Source organism: Ursus arctos, unplaced genomic scaffold (genome assembly GCF_023065955.2).
Source record: "Ursus arctos isolate Adak ecotype North America unplaced genomic scaffold, UrsArc2.0 scaffold_1, whole genome shotgun sequence".
Classification (NCBI taxonomy): domain Eukaryota; kingdom Metazoa; phylum Chordata; class Mammalia; order Carnivora; family Ursidae; genus Ursus; species Ursus arctos.
The window spans coordinates 96,192,779-96,210,128 of NW_026622763.1; the positions used below are offsets into that span (position 1 = coordinate 96,192,779).

At 39.7% G+C, this 17,350-nt stretch overlaps 1 protein-coding gene across 7 annotated transcripts in view; it reads right to left on the reverse strand.

The window, feature by feature from the left end:
* The window catches only part of DOCK10 (dedicator of cytokinesis 10), a 261,368-nt gene that overhangs the window by 150,296 nt on the left and 93,722 nt on the right, over positions 1–17,350 (reverse strand). For 2 of the 7 annotated variants that reach the window (XM_057305129.1, XM_026491819.4), the window contains exon 1: positions 13,997–14,342. The exons of the other annotated variants lie outside the window; for them this stretch is intronic. In XM_057305129.1, the coding sequence (XP_057161112.1) occupies positions 13,997–14,101 (105 nt within the window). In that variant the 5' untranslated portion in view covers positions 14,102–14,342. Of the gene's footprint in view, positions 1–13,996; positions 14,343–17,350 lie in introns of those variants that run through there. 7 annotated transcript variants of the gene reach the window in all.

Sequence of the window (17,350 nt, forward strand, 5' to 3'; positions counted from 1 at the left end):
AGGTGTGATTGTCACATTACAGGGTTGATGTGTTTAGTCCAAACATGTGAGAAAAATGGGTCCCCAAAGAAAGCATAAGTTACAAGACAGAAAACCAAGGACACAGTTTTGAGTTCCCTAGCCCTTTGATAAATATCTGTACAACTTAAATGAAAAAGGACGGTCTTTGAGATTATTTGGGGGCTCTCAGAAGCTGGAGTGGTCACCATGAACTTTGGATGGTAAGGGGGAATCTCATAAATGGAAAAAACTTTTTTTTCTCCAGCACGTCAATGACATCAACAGTTTCCTGTCGACCTCACCCCTCCCCAGTCTGCAAAGCACAGAGGTTTAGTTTTGATTTCCAAGGCCTTCTCTGCTGATGTAGCCCCAGAAACTTCCACCAACATTTTAACAATTGCAATTGGCTCCTCAAATAGCAGTCGATGTTTTTTCTAAATATAAACAAAACCAAAAAGAAGATGTGACACCGTGGACCGCTAACAAGGATTTCCATGTACTTGGGGCATTAAAACAAAACAGGACAAACCCATTTTACAAATGCTTAAGTAAACTAAAGACGATGTAAGGTGAACATTCTCTCTGGAGGGGCCCGTCAAGTTAGACTGCCAGATCTAGCAAATATAAACACAGGACTCCATGTAATATTTGGAGAAAAGATATTTAGTTGTCCCACAAAACCTTTTTAGTGAAAGAGCCACGTGAAATGTTCACTATCTTGCAGCAGAAGACACAGAGACACTATGGCATGATTTAGGCAATTAAAAAAAAAAAAGTCCTTCTAGAATCCTTGCCTTTTGACATGATTATTTTATGTGGACTTATTTTAAGTTCCAATTCCCTATTTTCCCAGGCCAAGGTTAATCTCAAGGACCACAAATTGATAGCTCAAGAGACAAATGCAGGCTCCAGATGTTAGATTTGGCTTTATTTTAGTTTATTTTTCATTGGCTTTGAACGTCTTCAAGTAGCGGCAACTCACTGGAGCTCAGCTATGGACCTCCGAGCTCCGTACCTGGGAAATCTTACCCGGCAATGTCACATGCTACTCCTTTAGACCTTCAAGTCTGAAACATGTGGCTTATTTAGGAACTTCCTCCTTCTTTTAATATTATGTTTGTGCATGAAATGTAGCAAATATACCATAGATTTGGCATATGTCCCTTTCCCTCTGGTTCTCCTGCTTAAGGATCCTGACGCCCTTCAGCACTCATATACCAACAGCCCATGATGTAACTACTGATATTTTCTCTCTTCTCCCCGTCCTCACGTCTACATGAACAGGACCGCGAGCGTGTGGCTTGCTATCAGGGTGTGTTGCAATTTATGGGTTTAAAAGCAGACAGTATAAGATGTTTTAGGGGGGCTTTTACTATCCCATTCTCACCATCCTTTTAAATTTATCTCCCTTAGTTGCAAATGTGACCATTAATATCAAGCTTGAGACAAGGAGACCTTCAAAGAAATGTTTCACAGGGCCCCCCACTCCACCTAGAATTAGCCCCACCTCAATTAGTACAGTAAGATCAGAGCTCACAAGTCACAGGGTATTAATAAAACCATAGAAAAATTAATCCCCACCTCTCCTTGATGCACGTAATAAAAAGGCATAGCCTATAAACATCTGTTGGAAGGTGTATTTTTATTAATTCATTTAAGGCTAGGATATATCCGCCAATCAATAGATGACATTTATTAAGGTTTTCCTGTTTAAATGTTACATTGAGGTTATTTTGACACAGGGCTGCAAAACCTAGCAGAGCTGCTTCAAATAATGCATGAATTTTTTGACTTCTGAGAGATAGATTAGTAAAGTTCTATCTTTCCAGGGAATGTGTTAGTCAAAGGGCAGCATTCAAGACATCCAGTGTTTCATAATTTTGTGGCTATGAGGTTTAAAAATGAAAAGAACAATGATACATTCTGTAGCACCCAGGGCCTGGGATTTGGTGATGCTTGGCATGAATGCTTTATGCATCTGTGATGTGAGGATTCAGGTCAAGCGACCAGTAGTTCTCTCTGGAGTGAGAGAGAGCTGTCTGCTCAGTGTTCTGTCAAAGAGACAGATGTATATGAACACGGTGGAATCCGTTAATTTCTTACTACTGCTCCTTGCAGAGATGTTGAGTGAAAATGAGAGCTGAGGAGCATTGATTTATAGCTTTAGAACAGTTGGGTTGTCCCTCCTGAATTTAATGTGCTTCTTTCTTTTGGAAATGCACCAACTGGGCTAAGGCGTGTGCCAAGATTACCCTGAATTGGATTGGATTTTTATAGTGCTTTTTACTCTTGCTCTCTCTCAAATGACTAATGAATTTCATTAGCTGCTCTAAAATCGCTCCAGGCATGGGAAAAGGCACCCACCAGTACCTGTGATTACGCAGCAGACGTGTTGCTCTGCAGTGTTAATAGGCCCTGTTCTTCTCATAAATACTGAGGGATTTGTTTGATCTACTTCCCCGAATCCACAGCTCTCCTCCAATTCAACTTCACAGCAGAAGGATGGGCTCCTGTCACAAAAACAGATGCTTTCTTTCCTTCCTCTTATTCTACAACTTCTCAGGGAATGCCAACAGTGTATCTAAGCCTTAGAGCTGGTAAACCTGCCATCTTAGTAATAGCCCAGGCTGTCAAGAGTCATTTAATTTGGTTTGAAGGAGCAGATTGTCCATGCCTTAGCTAAAGATGCAAATTTTAAGGACATAGTACATTGTTGCAAGGATCTGAATTAATTTCATAATTATAATTCAAAATCAAATGGGTAAAAAAAGGACAACTGAAGATCTCAGCATTTGACAGCACGTAACAATGACAAGTTAAATGACAAAATTATCAAGCTAGACTTTTCTCCACACTAGAAGTACAATCTAACTAAGAAATAACCTAGACTGGGGCGCCTGGGTGGTTAAGTCAGTGTAGTGTCTGCCTTCGGCTCAGGTCATGATCCCAGGGTCCTGGGATCAAGCCCCATATAGGCTCTCTGCTCAGCGGGGAGTCTGCTTCTCCCTCTCCCTCTCCCTGCCGCTCTGCCTACTTGTGCTCTCTCTCTGTCAAATAAATACATAAAATCTTAAAAAAAAATAACCTAGACTACCCAGCCTTATTTTAGGGGAGTCCAAAGTAAAAGGGAGAGTATGATTATAGGTGTTTTATGCTGAGGTGAACAGAGAGTGTAACATGTACTTTGGAACCAGAATTTCCAGGGTTCTAGCTCTGGAATTGCTACTTATGGGCTATGGAATGTTGGACATGTTAATTAGAATCTCTGTGCCTTAATTTCCAATCTGTAAAATGGACATCTTAGTAGAAGTTACATTATAGGATTAAATGAGGTAATATATGTTATACTTTTAGAATAACACCAAACCCATAGTACCAATTCCATAAGTGTTAAGTAAAGTCTGTGAGTTTGAATTTCCACTAGTCATGAATTTAAAGCACTTAAATTTAATGTGTACAAACACCAAAGAGGAGGCACTCAATAAGTATTTGTTGAGTAAAAAAATTTACATCTTTTCACCCAGGAATTCCTTTTTTGAGATCCTATTTTAAAGAAATAACTGCACATATAAACCAAGATGTATAAAAGGATGTCTTTGCAACATCGTCTTTGGATCAACATGGAGGAAAAAATATTGACCTTAATCCAAGAGGGGTAAGAAAGGCAGGCAGGATGGTGGAGGTCATATCCTAAAAGTGAAGACACTAGAGCTGCTGTCAAAAACATTGGTTCCTCAAAACATTAAAAATAGAACTACCCAGTGACTCAGCAATTGCACTATTAGGTATTTATCCAAAGGATACAAACACAGTGATCTAAAGGGGCACATGCACCCCAATGTTTATAGCAGCAATGTCTACAATAGCCAAATTATGAAAAGAGCCCAAATGTCTATCAACAGATGAACGGATAAAGAAGATGTGGTGACATACAATGGAATATTACTCAGCCATCAAAAAGAATGAATTTTTGCCATTTGCAATGACGTGGATAGAACTACAGGGTATTATGCCTAGCGAAATAAGTCAGTCAAAGAAAGACAAATACCATATGATTTCACTCATATATGGAATTTAAGAAACAAAACAGTTGAACATAGGGGAAGGGAAGGAAAAATAAAATAAGATAAAAACAGAGGGGGAGGCAAACCATAAAAGACTCTTAACTATAGGGAACAAACTGAGGGTTGCTGGAGGGGAGGTTGGTGGGGGATTGGGTAACTGGGTGATGGACATTAAGGAGGGCACTTGATGTAATGAGCACTGGGTGCTATATGCAACTGATGAGTCACTAAATTCTACCCCAGAACTAATACACTATCTGTTGACTAAATTGAATTTAAATTAAAAATAATTTTAAAAACCAGTGATTGATATTTTTCAGACTTGTGTGTAGTGGACAGAGGCTTACTGCTGTAATGGGCTTTGGAAAAGACACTGGAAATAGGATGTGGATTAAAACACACTAATAAATGATTGTGTCATACCTGCCATGGTTTCCTCCTTGTAACTCTTCAATTCTTTAGTAAAAGTAGTAACAGTGTTTTGTATATGATTGGTTTTTGGGGGGAAAATATGAGGAGGCTGGGGTCCATGATGAAGATGTCCAAGATGGCAAGCTTGGCTACAGAAGGAGAGACAATGATTCTAGATGCACACATATTATAATATGGAAGTTTGAATCTAAAATACTTGGATCTCTAAGGGACAGTGAGGCCTGAAAGACAAGGCCAGCTAAAAATGGGAAACAGGAATCATTGAGGTGAAGGAATGATTAGGGAATTATGGCACATCCATTCTAAGAAACAATACATGGCCATTAAAACTGAGTTTTAGGAAGTGGGTAAAAACAAGCAAAATCGCTTATGCATTATTATTAAATAAAAGTGGGATTAAGTATTGTACACCAGAATTTAAATTTAAATTTAAACTAAATCTGCACAAGATCTAAATAATTTAAAGAAAGATTAGAGATATAGATCTAAATATTATCAGTTATTATATTTGGATGGGATATAACATTTAGGATTTTGCTATTTTGACTTCTCACATTTTCCAGATTTTTCTGTAACGAACATGTATTGCTTTCATTGGGGTGAAAAAATGAACTTGGTCTTTCCAAACTATCATGCCTCCATGGAAGCACTAGGGAATTATTTGATTTTAAAACTGTTTACCCTTTGAAGACCCACCAGAGAGGAGACGTAAAAATTCACAGTGGGGACTTTACATGGAAGTTCAACCAGGAACAGCTTCAAGTAATTAAAAAAGATACATAAAACACTGGGGAAAGAGGACTGGGGAAAATAATTACAGATTATATACGTGGTCCTAGAATCTAATGTCAGCAAAAAAGAGAAGAACAATTAGCAATGTATTAACTGAAGTATTTTGAGCTTTGTAGGGAACTGCAGACTCGGTTAAGTTACTTAAACACCTCTGTTCATTGGTCATTGTGGCAAAGGTTTTGAAGTCAGAATCTCTAGTTGGAGGGTCACAGTGTTTTACCCACCAGCTATGTAACTGGGACAAGGTATTCAAGTTGTGTCTGAGTGAGGTTGATTTAAAAGAGTCAAAGAGCAACTTCCTGTTTGTGGCAGTCTTATTACAAGGATCAGGAGATGAAGCATGAGGGGGTATTAAGTGAACCACCAAATGCCAGACAATTATAGATTTGTCTTTATTTGAAAAGGACTGAAAATTACCCCACATGTTTTACTCAAAAGCATCTACCAAAACCGAGTCAAACCAACCAACCAATTAAACTCATTACACTAAATTTATCTTCATGTACCAGAAACTGTGGTCTGTGTTTCTATATTTATTATCTAAATTTCCTTTAAAAAAAAAAGAAAACCCTTAATATCTAGCGATTCTGTGGAAGCAAAAGAAGTAGTAACATAAGGAAAACACTGACATTTCTTTAAAAAAGGGCAATGACTCTTCTGTGAATTTCCTGAAGTCTGGCTACTCTACCCCCCAAAGAAAAAAGAAAGGAAATCTACCTAATCATGTATATTAGTAAAGGGAGGTGACTGAAATTCTACCCTTTATTTTGCTTGGGAGCCAGCCTAGAAAATATTTTCAGTTATTTATACTTCTAGATTTAAAAAAAAAAAGGATCAAATTTAAGATGAGTTTAGTATCGAAGTCATTGGCTTTGCAAATGTAAATGCCTAGAGAACAATCAGGGTGTAGGTATAGAATTTCTTTCTGTAGCTCTAAGCTACCTTCCTGCAGGTCAAGCTTGTCGGCACCAGGAGTAAATAGGATCCCTAAGTACTGATCAGGAAAAGGGGTTGATGGGATGAAGAATGGAGAACCACTGCAACAGTAAATTCTTCATTTTGGGAGGCCACGTATTTGTGTTCTAAATGTTAAGTGTAATTAAGGAGCCAGGCCTTGGTTACTCACCACTGGCATCACTCTAGTTCGTTGATCTGAACTCATACTATTCCCTTGGTTCTCCTTTTCAAAATATCTGATTTTTTCAGGAAATGCTATTATGAAAAAAGATATCCCCCCCTGCCTTTGAGAACTTCTCTATTCTTTCTGTGACATGCCTACGCTCTGTGATGCTAGTTGAGGCTTTCTCAATCTTCCTCAATCAGCCTTGTCCTTTCCAGATATCTGAACATTTATTCTAATTTGAATATTCATAACAGAATTAATTTATATCTGAGTGCCTTCTTCAGTTTACAAAACCACTCATTTTGGCTAATGATCCAGGAGAACAAACAAACAAAAATTGATATTTACTTCAGGACCAATACAATAGACTCTGTCAAGGCATGACATGCCAATTATTTAAACATCCTCTTCACATCTTGGCAAACAGACAAGCAAAAACCTAACAGCGAAGATCCACAGGGTTTTTAGAGGAACCCCAAAAAGAATTCCAATCTCAAGAGCTCCAAAACAAATTAGAAACAACACAGCTGTTAACTAATTTAAGCGTTATCAAGATAACTGATTAAATTTCTTAGAGGAAATAAAAATACAAATGACACATGGATTCTTGAGACCTTAACTTAATCCAGGACCCTTTGGCCTTAGTGCCATTGGAACGGAACCAACTTCCACACTATTTGTGCGTAAAATAAATGAGAAAATTGGAGAGAGCCCACACAGCTGTATCCATGGCCACAGCTGTCAGCCAGTGGTCGTGTGACAGATTTAATTCAGCCTTTCATCAAAGGGAGTTTCACTGGACAACATCTCAAATGTTTGAGCTTTAGAAAACAAGACTAGCTTTCCTTACCAAAGAGGAAATGATTAAGTAAGGAATAAGCCATCTTACGCTGACCCTTTAACCTTCTCTCTGTCTTGAAGTACACAGTTTCATGAGAATGGAAAAACACTAGCTAAATCAAAGTTAAGAACTGTACAGCTGGGCAGGCTCAGATTAAGCCGAATTTGGAAATGGTTCCCTTGGTAACAAAAACGGACATAGATCTCAGAAGAAACCAACCAGTAGTAACTCTTTAAATGTCTTAGTCTGTTTCAGTGAAATGAAGCAGATGAAAGTTGGTAAATTAAGAAGCCCTTTGCAAATATAAAGAAAGGTAAGTCATCATATTCAATATAAACATCATAGTTAGAAAAATCGGAATATTCCATTTTATTAACCCATCATGTCATTAGGAAAACCAAGCACCCCAATGAGCTTTCTAGAATCTCTGATGTAAGGTAAATTTTCCAACTGAATTCAGACCTTTTCGGTCTTATTTTCTTTTTAAGGAAATTTGACCATTTATACCTCTTAGCAGCACAACAAAATTCTCACATTTTTTGTATAGCAAATAATAGCAAAAAAAAAAAAAATAAGAATGGTTGCTTCTCCATCTAACACGGGTGCTTATAAAGAAGTAGGAAATGTCCAAGAAGATCTGAATCAAATTTAATTACATGTCTCAGTTAGTTTTCTAGAGACACTTGAAAGATAATAAATATCATTAAAAATACATCACAACCCAATTACAAGGCTTCCTGATAGCAGAGAAATTAATGCCTTAGAACCAACTGCTGGGAATTTTAGATTAATTTATATAAAATCTGTGATGAAAGCCGCCACTGGCTTAAACTCTAATACTATTTTAGTATGTTAACCATCACACAAATGAACTTTCAAGTTGAGTGTGAGGAGTGTGTGTGTATGTGTGTGTACAAATGTATATATACATCAACACATAGGTGCCACACACACAAGAATGTAACTAGTTCCGTCAACCCCATGTGTCCTATGTGTTCAATAAATCTTTCCATAATGACAGTCAGCTCCTTCTTTTATTTCCTTTCCTCCTTTGGGCTACTTGAGATTGAATGTGTATAGTGAGCGTTTGTTGTTTTTTGGCCCAGGCAACACCCGCCCTGCTTTCTTTTTGTACTAGCATTTCATTTGCCTCTGTGGACTTCTCTCCCCATCCCCAATAGGGACAGTCTTGGTGAGTCTCAGTGTCTGCAGCTACTGGACTGTCGTGTGGGACTCTGGCCTCTTTCCACTCAAGATTCAGAGTGCCGGGGGGAGGGGTTGAATGGGCCTGGCTAGGATCACATGCCCTGCACCATCAGATAAGCAGGATCCTTTTAATTACCAGACTCACCCAGGACCATGAGAAGTAGTTAACACTTTCTCTCACTGAGTATCCCTATGAAGCCTAGAAGAGATCATTATTGCTTTATTTTACAGATCCAGAAACCTGGATTCTGGAGACTTCCTCAGCAACTGATATCTCAATCCATCTCAGTGTGAAAAACCTATGGTCCTCCCCACTCCACCAGCCAAGGTCATGGCGTCACGGGAATAGAAAACAGAAAAGCTTTTTTCCCCGTCTGCAGGGAAGCTGCTGAAACACAGCTATCGTTTCGAGTACTAACTCTGTTCCGTTTGTGAGTTTTTGCAATGAAGGACATCTGGAGGCTGGTGTGAGGTCACTGGGCACCTCATGGAAGGCAGTGGTGGCGAAAGAGGACCAAAACGATATTTATAAGTGGGTAAGGAGGATGAAGAAAAGGAAATGAAGGTATACTAAGGAAATGTACCTTGAATGCTAGCTAATGACTGTGTCAAACACCACAGTGGAAATTGCCACTGATTGGGGGAGTATCTACATCCACAAAGATTTGGGCCACGACCACCATCTGGGGAATAAAAAGAGCTGTCTGAATCATGGCGTTACTTCCTGTCTGTTGTGCATAGCCCTCCCTGACAAATGGTCCACCTCCTGCTCCGATGTTATAAACGGCATCGTCATGAAGTGGACTCCGCCGCATTGGCAGCTCTCCTCCACCTTGCTTTCCTCCTGGCTTAACTCTTCTCTTGGCAGTTGGTCTTAAGGAAAGTAAGCTCATTCTCGCTTAAGTCTCAAGCACCTCTCCTGAGTCCATTTAAAAGCGTCTTCTCTGCAGCTGCCGGCACAGGAGCTGGCTGCCCCTTCTTGCTGCATTCAGAGTCCTCTGCCTAGATTCTTGGGTCAGATCAAGTTTCAATTTACACTTCTCTATTTCCATCGTCAGACTGAATTCAGACCCCCCCCCCCATTACTTCAGCTTTTTTTGCTTTCTCTAACCACCCATTTATAGCTCTCAGCACTGCTTTCTATTGTTTGAACCCGGAATCTGGTCCCATTTCATTGTTACCTGCACCAATAATCCTGGGACCCTTGCCTGTGCTTCCTTTCAGCTAACTGGCTCATTATGAAATAGCTCAAGTAGGTAATGGTGACTGTTCGTATAAAACAAGGAGTAAGAGTGAGAAGGCGGCACAGATGACCAGGGAGAAAGGCTGCTCACAAACATGGAAGAACAGATTAAAAATGCACTTAAAAGACAATAGCACAATATACTTAATAAAATGGTGTATGTGAGAGATATGTTAAAGATGTTCAGATTAGATTCTCTTTCTATAGTTTTCACTTTTCTATTGACAGGCTGATAGGCTATTAGGAAAGACGAGAGCAAGAATTTTCATGTGTATCCAAAGTTTTTCCAAATAATTTTGAATCCTGCAGATTAATGATCCACAAGCCAGTAACAACTTAAAAAGAACAACTTGCATTTATTTAAGTGAAGTTTTACATTTTTTTTCCTGACTGTACAGATGACTGATATAATAATTTAACTTAATCGTGTGTTTAATCTTTCCAAATTAGGACATGCAACTTAGGGAGGAAACTGTCTTTTTACTGACTTCCTATGCACCACAGATCATACTGAATGATTGGTTAAAAAAATAAAAATAAAAATAGCCAAGCAGTTTTTAAAAAACCAACCACAGAGTATCATACACACTTCAAAAATTAGGAGAAGTAGGTCTACTTGATGATTCAACATTAAGTTTCATTTTCCTGGAACCTCTCTTATAATGTAACTGCTCTCTCTTACGATATATCAACTGTGACAAGTTATTTAAAATATATGAAGGCCTTTCTTAGACAGTACCCTTGAAAACTGGATTAATAAAGGAAACTTCCAAACAATTAAAAATTCCAACAGAATTACTCAGCTATCAGAAAGAACGAGTTCTCAACATTTGCTGCAACATGGACGGCACTGGAGGAGATAATGCTAAGTGAAATAAGTCAAGCAGAGAAAGACAACTATCATATGATTTCTCTCATCTATGGAACATAAGAACTAGGATGATCCGTAGGGGAAGAAAGGGATAAAGAAAGGGGGGGTAATCAGAAGGGGGAATGAAGCATGAGAGACTATGGACTCTGAGAAACAGACTGAGGGCTTCAGAGGGGAGGAGGGTGGGGGAATGGGATAGGCTGGTGATGGGTAGTAAGGAGGGCACGTATTGCATGGTGCACTGGGTGTTATACGCAACTAATGAAGCATCGAACTTTACATCAGAAACCAGGGATGTACTGTATGGTGACTAACAATATAATAAAAAAACATTAAAAAAAATAAACAGCTTCAAACAGCATCTGAAGGAAACGGAATAAACAAAATTGTGGGGCTGTGTCATGTGAGTATCAAGTTTGGGTTGTATGCCTTTTAGGAAGTCGCTGCGTTCTGGTGAAGCATTCCAGATTACTGTGGAATGAAACCATTTCTAAATTTGCCTTAGAACAATAAATGGTTTGTTGAATTCAAAATCCACATGATCACAACAAAAACAGATAATCCATCATAATTATCTGCCGCAGTCATTATTTCTCCTTCCACTACACTAGAAGTATACCCAAAAATCAAAAGAAAGTATTTTATATCCTCTGATACAACCTTAGGCCTGGTCTTCATGTGTTGGGCATTTTGTCATTTGAATGGCTTCTTCCTTATCTCCTATCAAGTCGTCTCTGAAGTTTGTCTAGAGATATTTAGTTTTTAGAAAGTTTAGATAATTGCGCTGTGGAAAGTCCAGACTGGCTTTGGGCACCTTAGCCAAGGTGGGGGTGGGAGAGGGGTAAAAACCCACAGGGCATTTCTAAGCAACCCCATTAGCACATGGAGCCATCTGGGACCCCCCTGAGTGCTCATCTTGATGCAATTCAGAATTTTGTCTCCTGAGTGACTCTGTTACTCTTCAGCTTTTTGCAAGGCTTCCAGGAGGAAGGTGTCACCTCTATAGTCCAGTGGCTTAAATGTCACCATCACTGAAAAGGCAATCTCACTACAGTTATCACCCCTGTTCCCTTGTCCTTGGAAATGGAAATACTTCACTTGGTTTTACTAATATGACATAACACTGTTGACTCCCCACTTTTTACAGTGTTCAAATCATCTTCGTGGTGACCATGGTCAAACTGAATTCTAATAAACCATCTTAAGACAGACTGGTATTGCTATGAACATGTTTATGGAAGAGTAACTAAGGTTCAGAATGATTTCAGTTATCTACCCAAGGTCATACAGAAGGTAGGTGAGACGGTCACACAGAATGACCCCTTAGCACTCGAACGAAGTGTTTCACTTCTTTGGATTCTCTTTTTTCAAAAATAAAAACCTCATCTCTGGATAATACTTAGGATGGATTGAGCAACCCCCTGATCTGCGGAAGAGACAACCTGGGAAAGAAGATACACCTATCTCAGGAAGACCAGGGCAGGCAGCGGTAGCGGCCTGTCCCCAGTGCCTTCCACAGAAGAAAGCTAATCACTGTATGAATGATCTTAATTAAATGTGAATGCATAGCTACTGAATGCTGTGGGAAAACTCCCTCCTTACCTTGGCTGCCTTTCCCATAGTGCTCGGTAGCAATACCTTCAAATTCAATTAAGATAATTCCTAGAATGATTAGCTTCATTATATGGTGAGACACTGGGGACTGTCCTGTTGCCAGGCTGTATGTGTGGTCTGTGTGAGATAGACAGGTTCTTCTCCTGCCTCTTGTCTCTCTTGGTGGTCACAAGAAGAAGCCAATCTCACTGTGACATCATCCAAGGAACTTCCAAATTCCACCGAGAGAAAGGCAACTGGGAAATTATATTTTTTGGACTGTTCTAAAGGTTAAAATCATCCCAAACCAACCAAGCTTTTCAAACACTTATCCTCTTCAACAGGCTCATGGTAAACAATAGATGAGGGGCTTGCAAGCCAGTAGACAAGACACAACCGGGGACCCACAGTGGGTGCATGGGGACCAAAAGGTTAGTTTTAAGACTCTGCATATTCCAGTTCTGAAATGCTGGGTGGAGTGATATGAGAACAAGGCTGAAGGGCTCATTTGCCTGTGGTTCCCAATGGGAGACACACACCACCGAGATACTGAGACAGAAACCGACCAAAAAACAACACGGCACCAGTCCTGTGAACCAGACCTCTGATAAATTCTGTTCACGTTAAACTACTGTCAAATACATTGTCAATATAAACAGAACCACTATCACTTAAGACAGAATGTTCTTGTACCTGATTTTGGCCTATCAGGGGCTGAATGACTGACTACTCATTAATTTGATTATTCATATTCATTAAATGACTATTTGTAAATAATCATTATATTATCATATATGTAATTTTGAAAAAGCCACTCTGTTTCTAGATTAAAGATGTCAATATGAACAAAAAGATTCTTTACCCCTAGAGCAGGGGTTCTCAACCAGGGACATCACCCTCTCTGTCCCAGGGGCCATTTGACAACGTTTGGAGACATTTTTGATTGTCACAACTGGGGAGCGAGTGTTCCCGTCTAGTGCGTAGAGGCCAGGGATGTTGTTAAATGTCTCACAATGCCCAGGACAGCTTGGCACAAGAAAGAAGTCTTGGAGCCAAAATAGCAATAGTGCTGAGGTTGAGAACCCCTGCGCTGAAGAAAGCAAGCAAACCCTAAACCACTCTGTAAAATGAATGTTCCCGTGAGAAGAGCTGCCTGATAATGTTGTCACAGCCATTTATCGTATAACGTGGGTCTTCCACGTTACATGTGAGTGAGTCACTGACGTGCTCCAGCAAGAGGCTCTGATATTCAGCCATGGTATTTCCTACAGAGAGGCATGTAGAATTCTATAACAGGTACACATTTCCAGAGCCCTCATTTTGTTTGCAAACAATAATAAGGCAGAAACATTTTTAACCAGAAACAAACCAAATCTTTTTAACCTTTAAAACTTATTACTTTTCACTTTCTTACTTGGCTCATTTAATCAAATATTTACATACACTTTCTTTTGTAATTTGGACCACTCTTTCTAAGAATTTTGAAACAAATGAGTGATATGTGATCAAAATAGAGCAGTAATTAAAAAAAAAACCCACAATTACATACAAGTCATCAATTGAGGCCATTAATTGAAGTTATTGTAGGCTTTCTTTAAAAATGAAAAGATTCTAGTAATATTCCAGTAATAGTTAAACTATTTAAACCCTCTCTCAATATGTTTTAAGATAATGATGTAAATAAAAGAGGATATTTATGAGCCAAATAGAATATTCTGTTCCATCTAGGACCTTGCCCAGCGCCTATGTTAGAACACCACCCACAGCTAATCTCTGTTTTTCAAGTATTGAAGAAAAGATGAAAAACAAACATTGACATCTGGATACCTACAGAGCTAAATCTGTGGATTTCTTCTTGATTTATTCTCCTCACTGTTCTTCTCTTCTTCCGAAATTCACTGGCCTCCCGTTTAAAAACCTTTCCTCTGAAGCTCATTGTATCCTGTTATTTGTGTCGCAAAATATTTAAAAATACCAATTTTGTTAAGCACCTTCCTTCTGAAGCTTCACCAGGCCGAACAAATCCTCCTTCTCTGGTGAAAAGGGAAATGCTCATGCAACATTACCATCACTCAACAGAAAGGAAAAGAAAACCAACGAGTTACCGCTTCCTGTCCCTACCAGCTGCTCTGATAGGCTTCTCTGTGCATATTCTCCCTAGTCACCTGCTTTAGAGTAAGACAAAAATTTAAGAGACATTTAAGAGAATTGCTCAAAGCTAAATAAATCATGGGATGTAAAATCACCCATGGAACCAAGTCGAGACTGATTGATTGTAGGGCTCTATGTCTGCCACCGAAACAGCCACCAAACTTCATCATCCTGAGTGGATCCAACGGGAAACTGTCATAATATACCTGGGGTCTGAGAAGTCTGTTTCAAGGAGTTGCTCATGCAAGTGTAGATTAAGTGAGTGGTCTTCCAAGACGATCACTTAAGTTGCAAGGAGAAATTAGAATTCTATTCATATTGGTTATCTAAATAAACTGCAATCTACTACTACTTCATATAATAGATATTGACGTGGATACCTTGATTCTCTATGCCAAATGGTTACAGTCAAATAGTTAATTCCCTAAATCTGTATTCACTTTCTCTGGGGCTATTTAGAACTGCAACTCTCCCTTCAAACCTACCTGAATTCTCCTTCCTGTTTTATTCTTCTTGACACTTACTAGCATGTGACACTACTATACATTATACTTATTTATGTTACTTATGGTTTGTTTTCCACAAGAGTGGGAATTTTGTCTGTTTCATGTACCCTGTCTTCGGTGATGACAACAGTGCTTGGCATCCAGAAGTTTCTCAGTATATAACAGTTAAGTTTAATGAAAGTATAAATGAGGGACTGGGGCGCTTGGGTGGCTCAGTCGGTTAAGTATCTGCCTTCGGCTCAGGTAGTGATCTCAGGGTCCTGGGATTGAGCTCCGCATGGCATCTGGGCTCCCTGCTCAGCGGGGAGTCTGCTTCTCCCTCTCCTTCTGCCACTCCCTCTACCACCTGCTCCTGTTCTCTCTCTGTCTCTCTCTCTCTCTTTCAAATAAATAAATAATATCTTTATTTAAAAAAAGAATGAGGGACTTACAGTTATTATGCTTAACAATGAAGCTTGTCCCCTTTGTATATTGTATTTTGAAATATTAGCTATTGATAAGAACTATATAATTTGTATATATAAACATAGACTACGGGAGTGTAGTCCAACTTTTTCTACTAGGTGCATGAGATAAATATTTGAAGGCCTCAGGAATAGGAATTAATTGATTAGATGAAACATTTGAAAGATTGGTTCTAAAAAGATTGTGTGAGATATCTATCTGGTTGAAGATTTTGTTTCTTCACCTGCAGGATTAACCTAGTTAACAGCGTTGCCCACCAGTTTCGTGAAGGTACTAAAGGAACCATTGTTTGCCCATGAAGCACTATGTGGGTTATAAAGATAGTTGGAGGCATATTTCCCCTGAGGACTGATCTCCATGACCACCAGGACAGAAGAAAGCCCTACTAACTCTCCTAGGAGGTGAGTCCTGAGGAAGCAGTAATATGAAGAGTAATTATGCTTGCTTTTATATCAGAGAGGGTCAGTTCCTAAGGCGTTTGTCCAAGGCACCCCTGTGCAAAGCACAGTATGGGGTACATTGTGGATACAGACAAGATGCTTAATCACGAGAGGTGCCTGGGTAGCTCAGTCGTTAAGCGTCTGCCTTCATCTCAGGGCCTGATCCCAGGGTCCTGGGATCGAGCCCCGCAGCAGGCTCCCCACTCTGCTGGGAGCCTGCTTCTTCCTCTCCCACTCCCTCTGCTTGTGTTCCCTCTCTCACTGCCTGTCTCTCTCTTTGTCAAATAAATAAATAAAATCTTTAAAAAAAACAAAAAGATGCTTAACCAGGAGCACAATTTCTTTGCAAAAGGTTCTCCATATTCTGAGTGTTTTGAACTTTAAGAAAGAAAAATAACAAGGCCGTTGACTAGCTCACACATTTTGCTCATGCCCTAGCTGGGAGTAAGATTCAGCTACAGCCAGAAGGGGGGAGTGTCAAGGCAGTGGGGGACTATGAGCAAATACAGTGTGGTTTTCGTGGAGACCTTTGTTCCAGAGCCCTGGCTTCTCGTTCCAGTGCTCAACACGTTTAACGGTGCAGGTGCACGGTGGCCGCCTTGAATGACGCAATGTGCAACCCAGAGGTGAGTGGTCCCACGTATCCTGTGGCTTTCCCCTAACTTCCTTCAGGTACTCCAGCAAATGTCTGTTCCTCAGAAAGCCTCCTCTGAGCAACAGTTTAAAACTGTGGCCTTATCCCCCTGCCCCAACATTTTTTTTTTTTTTTTTGGCCACAGAGAAAATGGAATAAGACATTTTTCCCAAGGAGAGGAAAGACACTTCTCAGGAAAGCCTTTTTCTGAGAAGCCACTTTTGCAAACACAGTCCTTGATTCTGTACTGAAGGTGGTGACCTTCAGGAAAATGCTCACTTAACCAGCTCGTCCCAATAACAATGGCCTAAGGAGATGCCATCTGCTTATTTAATAAGCCTTCTCCTTCATCTCGGTTGCATTTTACTGACACAGGCCATTCCCTTTGCCCCAGTAATAACCAGACTCAATTGATGCACATCCACTCACCCCAGACCTGAGCCACTCATCCATCTCTACCTTGTCATACAGCGATTCATGCAAGACAGAAAGAGAGATACGGATCGTTCCTTGTCAAGGTGTGGACACCGAGGAAGCTTCTTTCAAGAACTATGAGAAAAATAACAAGATACTAGAAGAATAAGAAATGGAGAGGTAAACGGTCTCCTCATTTTAAAATTACCTTAGGCAAACAAGGATTCCATATAGCAAAAGCCCTTTTGATCCATGGTCACTGAATATTTAGCAATTTCACTGTATGTCTTCGGAACAGGTTTTACCCTTTAAGTAACTCTTTGGCATCTGTTAGATGAGCAGGCACATCATAGCTCATGCAGAATTTTCAGATTTAACTTGCTTCTTTTAGGACATTATCAGAGTCTGCCTCTGGGTCACCTGATTTCCTGGGGTAAGATTATGTTTCTATTTTAAGAGCTGAAAACAGTGTTTTGCAACCGTTTTTAGATTATGGACCCATCTGAGAATCCAATAAAATCCGCAGACTCACTCACAGAAAGATGTTAAGTATTCAGAAAATGTGCATGCATGGC